Below are 12,029 nucleotides of genomic sequence, written 5' to 3'. Positions count from 1 at the left end.
CCCACCAGAAACAGCGTGGCACGCTCAAAGAACTGCCACAGAGGAAAGTGCACACTCAGTCGCAAGTGAGAGCAGTAGCTCGACCACACCTCCTCCCTCTATGGCGCCGACTAGGGGGCAGTGCGTTCCGTTGGGCGCGCTACGGGCTCCGCCCCCATCCGCCGCTGGGAGCGCAACGTTGACCCTTACGTCCCTCACCCAGTTTCTCCTCCCCTCGGAAGCTGTAGGCCATCCGCCCCGGAAGTAGTAACTATCTCACAGGAGGTGGAGCCTGAGGGGCCGGGTCTGCCAGCGGCCGCTGCGAGCTGAGGAGGAGCCGGGCCCTCAGCCGGGTAGAGGGGGGAACGCCGAGTGTCCTTAACGCAGCGGCTGGCACTTGGAGGGTGCGTCTTGTGAACGGGCGGGAGTCACAGAAACCAGGAAGACCCGGCGGCGGAGGAGATGCTGCTCTTCGTGGAGGTAAGTAGAGACGACTGGGGCCTTGGCGCTGACGAGGAAGAGGGGAGTAGTGCCGGCCGGCCCGCCAGCCCGCCCGCCGCCGCCATGTGACTTTCCAGGCCGCACACGCTGCCTAACCGGCCCAAGAGGCTGACACAGCAGCACGGCCTACGGCGCCTCTAGCCGCCCGGGCCGAGGCGCCGCAGAGTCAGGGCTCGGCAGGCCGGGGCCAAGGGTGGAGGGCAGGTGCCGCGTGGGGCAAAAGGACAGCGCCCGGGGGGGGGGGGGTCCTCGGGAGGTCTGGACTGGGGGAGGCGGTTGGGGGAGGAGAAGGAGAAGGAGGAGGAGTCGGAGTCGGCGTCGGCGTCCTGAGCTGAGGGCAGTCCGGAGGGGGCGCTCTTCGCGTCGAGGGGGCAGCGTGAAGCACCGGCCGGGAGGGGAGTGAGCAACATGTGGAGCTGCGGAGGGACGGAGGTGAGGGCAGGGGTGGGGGAGGGGAGCCCTCTTCTTCCCGGTCTCCCCCCACCCCCCCATCTCTGCCCCTCGGGGACGCCCCTGCGTCTCTGGAAGGTTCCATGGCGGGGAGAAGGAGCCGAGGAGAGCGCCGGGGAGAAAGCGAGGGAGGCCCGGGCAGACATCAGGAGGGAAGAGCCCTGAAAGGCACTGCGGTGACCTTTTGTAAAGTTGCTCTGGCGCCGCCGTTGCTGCGCCGCAATGACTGGTCCTGAACCAGTCGAGGCCTATGGAGAAGAAAACGCCGAATGGGCAGAACAGCACCCCGGGGCGCCGGGATTGGGAGCGAGGAGAGATCCCTTTCTCTCTCCGATTACCTGGACAAGCCTGTGCCTGCCTCTTTTATTTTCACTTCAGCGATTTCTCGGCTTTGGGCACGCACTGAAGTTTCCTTGGGGTCCCCCCCTCCCCTTTTCCTTTCCTCGTTATTCCTCCCCCTCTTGTGTGCAGAGAACATCAGCTGACTGCCAGGCTAATGGTTTGAGTAGATTCCAGATCATATTGTTATTGCATTGTGGAAACGTCAACCTTGCAAAGTTGCAACTTAGCAACTTGGCACTTATTAACTGTGCCCATTACAAGGGGACCCTTTTTCCCCCGTGGGGGGGAAAGAGTTGTTTGTAGGTTACAGATCAAGACTGTTGTAGAGGTGGTAACGAGAGCCTGATTTTTTAGTAGTAATTTTATATTTCGTGGAACTCTTGATTCTTATTTCTTTAAACTTGTTGGAATTAAAACTTCGTAGTATAAGATATTTAGTGCAGACTTTTGGAGTTGTTACTTTTTTCCATCTCTTGGCTTTACGATTTTCCTTTTCCTAGCCTATTTTCTGGATGGTTGTTAATTGAAGATTAAATTTAAATTATCATTATTTGACCTACGAAGAGAAAAGTCATTTATTAATTTGTACGCATATTAGGCCCTTTTTATTTTTTTTTAAACCTTATAGATGGCTGACTTTCAGTGTGGCTTTGATTTTTATTTTGGAATTGACAGTTGAGATAACATGTACAGTGCTTTGCAAACCTTAATCTATATAAATGCTAGTTATCAGCGTTTATTACAGGACTTAGGGATGTTAGTGCTTAATGTTTATAACCACTCTTTTCTTGGAAAATGTATATTTTGAACTTTGATCATAACATGAATTCCATATGCTCCACACATCCAAAGGTTTCTATCTTGCTTTTTGCTCATTGTATACATAAAGGGAGAATATCTTTTGGCACAGAGTGTTTGAGTAAGTTAATGTTTCTACTTTAATCGTTTTAAAAGTTGTAAATTATTGTACTGATTTTGGTATTAATATTGGGGTTTGGGGGTTCCATTTCTACCAAATGATTTCTTTTAGTTTGGCTAAAAAGTAGTATACTTCTTAAGGCTTTGGGGCTGAAAATATGGTATACTGCTTTATTTGGGTCTTCTCAGAAAAGTTGGGAGAAGCTCCATAGCTCTGGATAGAGAGCACTAGACTCAGGAATCAGGAGGACCTGAGTTCAAAATCAGCCTCTACACTATCTGTGTGACCATGGTCTGGTCTCTAACATCTGTTTGCCTGGGGGCAGCAAGGTAACTCAGTAGATAGAAGAAGGTAGAACCTGAAGTCAGGAAGACTTGAGTTCAAATGTGATCTCAACACTAATTGTGTGGCCTTGAGCAAGTCGTTTAACTTGCTTGCCTTAAATTCCTAGAGAAGGAAATGGCAAAGCACTAAAGTATTTTTGCCAATGTCTTTGTTCATGGACAGTATGGTCCATAGGGTCACAAAGACCCTGACACATCTGAAAAACAACAAAATAGTTTGAAATCAGCTAACTTTTAAAATTAGAATAGTAATAAGTAATGATCAGAGAGGTGGATAACTGATACATAGATGAAGATTTTAATCAATTCTTGTATAAAAACATCCTTTCCCTTAAAACTTACTGGCTTCATAAACTTTGTGTACCTTGGATAAATAGAAATGGGAAGTCCAAGTTTCAAATCTGACATCAGACTCTTCCCAGCTGTGTGACCCTGGGCAAGTCACTTAACCCCCATTGCCCAGCCCTTACCACTCTTCTGCCTTGGAACCAATACATAGTATTGATTCTAAGAGGGAAGGTAAGGGTTGGGGGGAAAAAAGAAAGAAAGAAATGACCAAAGAACTACTCCCATCCTTCAAAGGGAGTTCTTTACTTGAGGTTTGGAGGCCTGGTGTTTGGGGGTTTTTTGGGGTTTTTTTTTGTTTGTTTGGTTTGGGTTTTTGTGTGTTTGGGTTTTGTTGTTTTGTTTGTTTTTAAATATTTTTAGAAGTGTATTTCAGTATATTTTGTTTCTTATGTAAACATATGCATTGTCTTATTTATAAAACTTTCTGAAAGGGCAATTTGATAGCTGGATAGAGTGCCAGGCCTGGAGTTCAAATTTGGCTTCACACATTTCCTAGTTATGTGACACTGGACAAGTCAGTTGACCCTAATTGCCTAGCTCTCACCACTCCTCTGTCTTTGAATCGATACTAAGATGGAAGGTGGTACGGGTTAGAAAAAAATACATTTTAAAACACTCTTAAGAAAGGGTCCATAGGTTTTCTCAGAAAGATCTGTGACACAAAAGTTAAGAATGCCAATCTAGGGGCAGCTGGGTAGCTCAGTGGATTGAGAACCAGGCCTAGAGACGGGAGGTCCTAGGTTCAAATCTGGCCTCAGCCACTTCCCAGCTGTGTGACCCTGGGCAAGTCACTTGACCCCCATTGCCTAGCCCTTACCACTCTTCTGCCTTGGAGCCAATACACAGTATTGACTTCAAGATGGAAGGTAAGGGTTTTAAAAAAAAAGGAATGCCAATCTAAACTGTTGGTTATATACCCTGCAAAATGAAGACATAAAATCCTAAACAGATCAATAAAATTGTAAGTATATATATACATACATATGTGTGTATACATGCTAATTTATCAAATGTAGAACAGCACCAAAAAACTTACAGCTATTGATTGGTTTATTTAATCCAAGAAAAGTTTTTCCTACAAAAATACAAATTGTGCTGAAATTCTGGACAGTAATGGATCTTGAAATTTAACACAACTAATCAAGAGTGGAAACTAAAAGTTAGGAACAGCCTTTGATTGGGCAGCCATAGATAACATTTCTGTTTTTTCCCTAAAATAACTTTAAATGAAGTTATGACATTTTGACTAATGATGGGGGGTTTTGGCCATTTAATTGACACCTTTCTTAAATGGATCAAATTTATTGATATTAGCCCCTTAAGGAAGAGATGGAGTACAAAAGAGTCAGTTTTAGGTAGAGAGCAGCTTCACCATATTTGCAATTCTGGGAAAGTCACTGTAACAGGAAAATAGCAAGTCCCCCAATGCTATGTTATTTTCAAATTATTTTTATTAATTTTTATATTTTTTTATAAATATTATATTCAATGAAAATTTTGAATAAATTTCATACCACTTTGAAAATACTAGTAACATAACACTTTGATGTTAATAAAATATCAAAATAAATATTATGTAGCCAGTGTGATATTAATAATTTAAGGCATAAGATTACATGGCCAAACTGACTTTTATAGCATTAATTCACTCTTGTACTATGGACCAGCTTAATCACCCTTAATATAAAGTTACTGTAATTCAGTTGTTGTAAAATTCATATCTAAAATATTCTCTTATTTTTTAAACCAGAATGCAATTTTTATTGTCTCTCCCTTTCATTAGATGCCATATGTAGGATTATTTCTTAAACTATCTTTCCTGTCCCATTCCCATCAACACTTCCTATCTCCTAGAGGATTTCTTGTGGAACTCTTATGATTTGTTCAGTAGCATTACTTGCTTCCATATTTGAACTTGCTTGTAGTGGTCTTCCCCATTCTTCCCTATTTTCTCTCTTCTAGGACCCTCCCCCCAATCCCCAAGCCTGATAGATATCACCAGTTTGAAGGTGACTGTTTTAATCTTAGAATTTTTTTTTCCCTGGGTAATTAAAGTGTGATTTCTAGGACTGGACCTGTCCATGGTAATTTTTGTTAACTTTTAAGTTTTTGTGAATAACAGTATAAATAAATATTGCCATATAAGAATAATATAACATCAAAATTTTAAAATACATTTCTTAAGATTTTTCTTTAAGTGGATGCATTTTTTTTAAACCCTTACCTTTGACTCTATACTCTGTATTGGCTCCAAGGCAGAAGAGTGGTATGGGGGGTTCAGTGACTTGCCCAGGGTAACACAGCTAGGAAGTGTATGAACTCAAATTTGAACCCAGGACCTCCCATCTCTAGGCCTGACTCTCAGTCCACTGAGCTACCCAGCTGCCCCCATTTTATACTTTGTATATACTTTGGACAATTTTTATGTGGAGGTTCACTGGTATCAAAAAAATTTTAAATATTAAAGGGAGTGGAAAGAAGTCAGGAGAGAGAGAGCAGAGAGAGAGAGAGAGAGAGAGAGAGAATGAGAATGAATCGTTGTTTATATTCTTAAGGGTGAAGAAAGATGAACAAGGTAGACTGCAAGAGACAGGACCCATAAATTTTAGAATCCAGATCAAATAATCTTTAATCTATTCAAACTACTACGTTGTGTACTTAAGTATATGTATGTAGAGAGATGTTCCTACCTACAGGGAATCTCTAGTAAGACAAGATGCATTTTTTTAAAGTTTTATATACTCAGTTGTATTGTTCTCTAGTTACATGTATGTATTTTAAGTTCTATCTTCTTAAACCTTGCAGATTTTTTGTTAGGGACCATACCACTGTCATTCTATGCATAATTATAGTTGTACTTGACTAGTTACAGCATACAATTTTTAATAATCTTAAAACAATTTCCAGAATGTGCAAATTTCCTTTTACAACATCTTGATTAAGTCATCCAGTCTTTTCCTGAATGGTTCCAATTTGATAGTTGCCCTTAGGGGATTCAGCTGGAGTGAAGATGACTTAAGGCTAGAAATAAGAATGAAGTCTCTTGGGAATTTGTCCCTTAGATCATTTCCTAATCTCTTATTTCCTGAAGTACCCAAGTCTCCCTATCCTTTAAGGGGGGGAAATTTTTTTTTTTAACTTTTATTGATTCAGCTCTTCCTTCGAGCTATGACATTATCATCTTCCTTTTTCATATCCAACTTTTAGGGGGGGAACTATTTTAATATATATTACCTCTATTTAGTCACATCTCAACTCCTTGGACTAGGGGCTGGAGCCTCACCACCCACCTAAATTGTTCCATCCATGATTATCAACGATTTCTTAATTCCTACATCTGATGGACTTTCTTAGTCTTCGTCTTTCTTTTAACTTCTTAAGCATTGATAATTTTGACTAACCCTCCTTTCTAGATATTTTCTCTTCAGTTTTTTCTGACTCTTCAGTCTTTTTGAGGCCTCAGTATCTTTTGCTAGATCATCATCCAGCAAAATTGTCCCCTCCATTCTCTGTTCTTGGCACTCTTCACTTTCTAATCAGATCTCATGGATCAATTAGCAAACGATTCCCAGATTTTTATATACAGCTGTAATCTCTCCTGAGCTTCATTCCCTCATACTGGACATCACTTGAATCTTTTCATTTTCATTTCAAATATAATATATCTGAAGGGGAGCTCATATCTTTTTTCCCTTATCTTTCCTCTGAAACTTTGCTACTTTTCTTGAGAGTACCACTGTTCTTCAAATCATGCACGTTTTTGTTACCTGAATCATTCTGGTTTTGTTTTGTTTTGTTTTTTTTACTCCCTGAATTTTGTCTCCCAAACATTTCTCTCCACTAATGTGGCCATCACTCTAGTTCAGTCCCTCATCTTTTAACCATATAGTAATAACTTCCTAATTGTTACACCTTTCAGTTCCTGCCCTCTCCAATACATCCTTCACACAGGTGTCAAGAATCTTCTTGAAGAAGCTTCATTGGCTCCCTGTTTTCTCTAGGATAAAATAAAGACCCCTTAGTTTGACATTTGAAGCCCTTTAATTTTCTGCCTTATTTCACGTTTCATGTCTTTACAGATAACATTCCCCCTATACTGCAGCTGACTTATTTATAGATCTCTGAACTTGACTTCCATCCTTACCTCATGCCAATTTTATAAGGTCCCATCTCTGGAATACATCTGCTATATCCCATCCCCAATTCCCCCCCTCCCCCCCTCCAAGCTTTAACTTCTATAAGACAAAGTGATATTGGATAATACTTTTGAAAGAACCAAAGTGTTTTTATTTTATTATTATTATTATTTTTAACCTTTGCCTTCTGTCTTGGAATCAATACTGTGTATTGGTTCCAAGGCAGAAGAGTGGTAAGGGCTAGGCAATGGGGTTAAGTGACTTGCCCAGGGTCACACCGCTGGGAAGTGTCTTGAGGTCAGATCTGAACCTAGGACCTCCCATCTCTAGGCTTGTCTCTCAATCCACTGAGCTACCCCATTCCCCCCTCCCCCCAAAAAATGTTTTTAGATAAATCTTAGTAAAATTGGTATGAGAAAAAAGTGGTATACTAAAATATAATACTGTACTTTGAGACCATCTTGCTCTTAGTTCAATTATTTCATCGTGTAAATGGAATTTTTAATAGTTTTATGACCTGCTTTTGCATACAGGTAATTAAATGGGGGCATTTTCAGAACAAAAATAGAATTTAAAATTTTGTGCACTTACATCTCTGATATGAAAGGAAGTACCTGTTGATTTATAGAATTGGTCAGTCCATTTTCAGTACCAAAGAACCAGTTGGAAATAACAGGTCAGGTCAGTATTTCAGGTACTGTTAATGATTTACCATTTAAATACTAAAATAGCCAGAGAAACTAATAGATGTTTGAAGAATCTGTATTCTGTTTGGGGACTAATGAAAAGGTCTCTAGGACATTATGGGAACCCAGCTTGATAGAAATTCAGTATAGAGTGGAGAATAGGTTTTCTATATATTTAGGAGAGGTAAAGCTACTTCAGCATACCATAGAGCAGGGGTCCCCAAACTTTTTACACAGGGGACCAGTTCACTGGGCTGGGCTATAAAAACCTAACCCTTACCCTGACCGGGCAGCAGTGTGGAATCCCCTCCCCCCATCACAGATCACCATGCTGACTTCTTCTATTGTGCAGTCATGTAATCCTTTGCGCCATGCAAAGGATTATGTCACCAGAAGTAGTTCTGTATGTGAACGATGCTACACCTTGCCTTGCCGCCATATACAGTGCTCCTCTCACTGACCTCTAAAGAAAGAGGTGCCCCTTCTGGAAGTGTGGTGGGGACTGGATACATGGCCTCGGGGGGCTGCAGTTTGGGGACCCCTGCCATAGAGAGGAAAGGTTTAGAGGGAAGTTTTCTACTTATTGCATAAGCTTCTGAGAGCACTATCTTTCTCTACCTTCATGACCATTTGGAATTACCTCAACCTTATTTGGCTTCTGTTCTTAACCCTTGTGCTTCTTGGGGATGCTACTCTCTGCCTGCCCACCATGTGTTTTTTGGATCCATTACTTCTCTAGCTCTAGAGGTTTTTCCTTTAGATGTTCTAGGGAAAAGCCTATGCTGAGGGACCATTGGGATGTAAGGAACTTTTTCATAATGGCCATGTAGTTTACCTCATGTTAGAAGTGGGGAATAAGACTTGTTCTCTTCCTTATACTTAACTATTTCACTTCTGTAACATTTATTAAATACTATATTGAAGGCATTATGATATAGAATAATACAGAGATAAAAACAATTCAGTTCCTTGCCCTCAAGGAGTATACTTTAATATATTAAAAAATACATAGAAATAACAAACAAAACAAATTTCTTTTCATTATAAATTTAATATCAGCAAATGTTACTAAATAAGCAAGTAATAAAACCTTAAGCTACAAGCTACTTAACATTTTAATTTTTTAAAAATATAAATGTTAACAAAATAATAGTAAGTTTATTTTTGTTGTCTCTTTAGTCTCATTATTAATTTTTATTGCTTTTTTTTAAGTAACTGTAATTATTCCAAATCTATTAGCTTTGATCAAAATCATTTGTACATATTTCCGTGTTTCTTGGTAGTCTGCATATTTTTCACAATATAATATTATTCCATTATATTAATATGACCACAGTTTTAGCTATTCATCGACCATTGGACATAATAGGCTAGCTACTAATAGTTATTTGCTACCACCAAGAAAGCCTTTTCAAGTAATAGTCTTGGGATATAGTCTGAGTAAAACCAGTAGGTCAAAGGGGAAAGAATAATTTTTGTGTCAGTTTAGAGCTTCAACCCTGATGATAGTTTTGCATTTTTCTCCACAATCTAACAGTAATGCCTTTTATTGTTTAATTGCCCTTTTCAATTTGATATGTATGGGAATAATACCTCAAAATAAATTGCTTTTTTTTCCCCTTTGTTTTTGACTTCCATCTTCAGAATCAATACTGTGTATTGGTTCCAAGGTCGAAGAGCAGTAAGGAGTTGGCAATGGGGATCAAGTGACTTCCCCAGAGGCACAGATTTGAATCCCTAGATCCACCTAGCTATCCCCTTCAAAATTATTTTAATTAGTATTTCTCAAACTTTTTCTGACAATTTCCAATTGATAATTTGCTTCCCCTCTAAGATGTTAATTTAAATAGTAAGTCAAAAGAAATAATTCCTCAGAAAAAAGTACAGTCAAATTAAAGAAGAGAATTAGCACTTTCATTTGGGAGGACCAAGAAAGTTTCATGGAGAGGATAATCTGAGCCTTGATGGGAAGTCTTTTCTTTGCAGTGCTGAGCTTGATATTATTACTATGTAAACTTATAGCAATGCTTTTAGAAGTAAAGTTCAGTGGGTTGTCCCGGACCATCCTTAATTTCAGAGAGATTATTAAACTTGGATATCTTTTCTGAGGGCATAAGTAAATTCAGTCAGCGATTGCCTTTTATTTTTTCCTATTGATGTTTCAGCATTTACAAGGTTAAGTGAAGAGGAATTGTACTATGATCCTGTCTGAAAAAGTATTGAAACAGTATTTTAGCTTTCTTACTACTATAGCTGGTGGTTATTGAATATTCAAGTAAAAAAACACAAGCTTAGATCATGCAACTTAAAAGCATAAAATTGTCATAGTTGACTGAAGGTAAAATTAAATTAAATATGCCAAGGAATTTCAGAGAAGTTTTTCTTTTGTGCTGTCTTATTGTCTGATCTCATCCATTACCCACCCTCCCCCCATACATACCCATCCACACCTCCTAAGAATGAATTACCTGTCATGGGATAGAGAAGGGAGAAGAGGGTAATGTGCTGATTGGGCGCTGGATTCAAATCTTCAAGTACTTTTAGCAGTGTGACCTTGATTAAATTATTTAGCTTCTCTTTATATATCATCAATTATAAAATGGGAGAGACGTTCCTTTGATTAACTTTAAGGTATTTTTCAGCTCTAACTCTTTGAGATAATTCTAGATCCTACATAATCAATTCTAGTTTAATCAAGAGTTATCTTATTCTGGACAAGTAACAAAGGATGCTATTTGGATTTATTAGAATCTTTGTAGGAGCAACATTTACACTGTTACTTTTTTAGTTCTTTTTGTTTTTAACCTATTGTTACTATTTTGTGTTAGAAAATATTTTACATGTATGTCTCTTGCGTATCTGTAAAAGAGCCTTAAATTGGCTTTTGCTGTACACGTGGTAAAAACTATAGCAGTTTCATGAGCAAGAGCTGCTAAATTACATCCAAAGGTAGATCAAACTTTTAACAAGCTAATATAGGATAAATACCTCAGTGAGTTTTTTAAAGTCCTAAGAGGAAAAGTCATTGGGGGGGAGGGCAGGTTTCCCTGGAAAAGAGGTCGCATTTGGATTTTTTTTTAATGGCTAGGAATTTACCAAACCAAAGTAGTAGCAGTGGGGGAAGTATTCAAGGTATAGGGAAAAACATAGGCCTGACAAAGACACAGCTAGGAGAGAAGGGATTTATGCAGAGGAATGATAAGGTTATTTATTCCCAAGGAAAGTTTGAAAGCAGTGGTGACAGGAAGAAATGAGTCTAGCAGTAGTTAAAGAATGTATTCATCAAATTGTAGTAGGGGGGCATCTAGGTGGCTCAGATTAAGAACCAGTCCTAGAGACAAGCTATGTTGGGTTCAAATATGACTTCAGACACTTCCTAGCAGTATGATCCTGGGTAAGTCACTTAACCTCAGTTGCCCTAGCCCTTATAGTTCTTCTGCCCTATAAAGGATACTTTGTGTCAATTCTAAGGTAGGTTTTGTGTGGAGAAGGGTTGTGTGTAATAGTAAGGAACTGATAGATTCAGAACAGACATAGAATAATATGACTTCAATGAATGGATCTCATAGGAGAGGTAGGTTAAAGAAGAGGGAGAAAGTCGAAATTAACTCTAAAGTTATGGTGAAGTCAGAAGGAAATGCACATTTAAGAAAATAATTAGTTGAGTCTGAGGCACGTTAAATTAAGGTGCGAACAAGACATCAAGGAGTCTGAAGCCTACATGGTCATAAACTTGTGGTTTTGTGCAAATATGCTAGTTTTTTTTTCAACTTCTAATTATGAATATGGGCTTTCTTTATAACACTTTATAGTTTTTATTCAGCATTTTACTTTGTAGTCCCATAAGTTGATAGCACAAGTATACTTAGTCTCGTTTTTTACATTTGAAATTGAGATTTAAGAGATAAAAATGACTTGCCCATCATCTATCATGCAATAAATATTTGATTTAGGATTTCATCCTATTTCTCTTGAATAGAAAGCTTTGCTAAAATGAAGTCTTGGGTAAGTAACAGAAAACTTTGGAACACAGGAGATCTTTTTGTTGCTGTTGCCAAGATTAGTCAGGGGTTTCACAAGGAAGACAGAGTTGGGTAGTTAACCACTGATTATTAAGTGTATATCAGAACAGGATTTGAATTTCTGGACAGTGGTTTGAAATATTTGAATAAATAAAAGGTAGAATTAACCCAATAAGAACTAAAAATAGGTTTGCAGGTCTAACTAAAATAATTTTAAACTGGGGGTAAAAAAAGAGAAAATTGCTGATGTAATTAATCACTACCAAACTGCAAGTATCCCTTCCACAACATGACTTTCCCCA

At 39.2% G+C, this 12,029-nt stretch overlaps 1 protein-coding gene across 11 annotated transcripts in view; it reads left to right on the top strand.

Annotated features, from left to right (window-relative positions):
* Positions 1 to 214: 214 nt before the first annotated feature.
* LARP4 (La ribonucleoprotein 4) overlaps positions 215 to 12,029 on the top strand; it is an 80,530-nt gene continuing 68,715 nt past the window's right edge. For 4 of the 11 annotated variants that reach the window (XM_056798254.1, XM_056798253.1, XM_056798249.1 and 1 more), the window contains exon 1: positions 821 to 912. In XM_056798254.1, coding sequence (XP_056654232.1) covers positions 889 to 912 — 24 coding nt within the window. In that variant the 5' untranslated portion in view covers positions 821 to 888. Of the gene's footprint in view, positions 460 to 820; positions 913 to 12,029 lie in introns of those variants that run through there. The other 7 variants (XM_056798256.1, XM_056798255.1, XM_056798251.1 and 4 more) reach the window with 4 other exon arrangements.

The sequence above is a fragment of the Monodelphis domestica genome, chromosome 5, assembly GCF_027887165.1.
Source record: "Monodelphis domestica isolate mMonDom1 chromosome 5, mMonDom1.pri, whole genome shotgun sequence".
Lineage (NCBI taxonomy): Eukaryota > Metazoa > Chordata > Mammalia > Didelphimorphia > Didelphidae > Monodelphis > Monodelphis domestica.
This window is presented reverse-complemented; position numbering and strand designations above follow the sequence as displayed.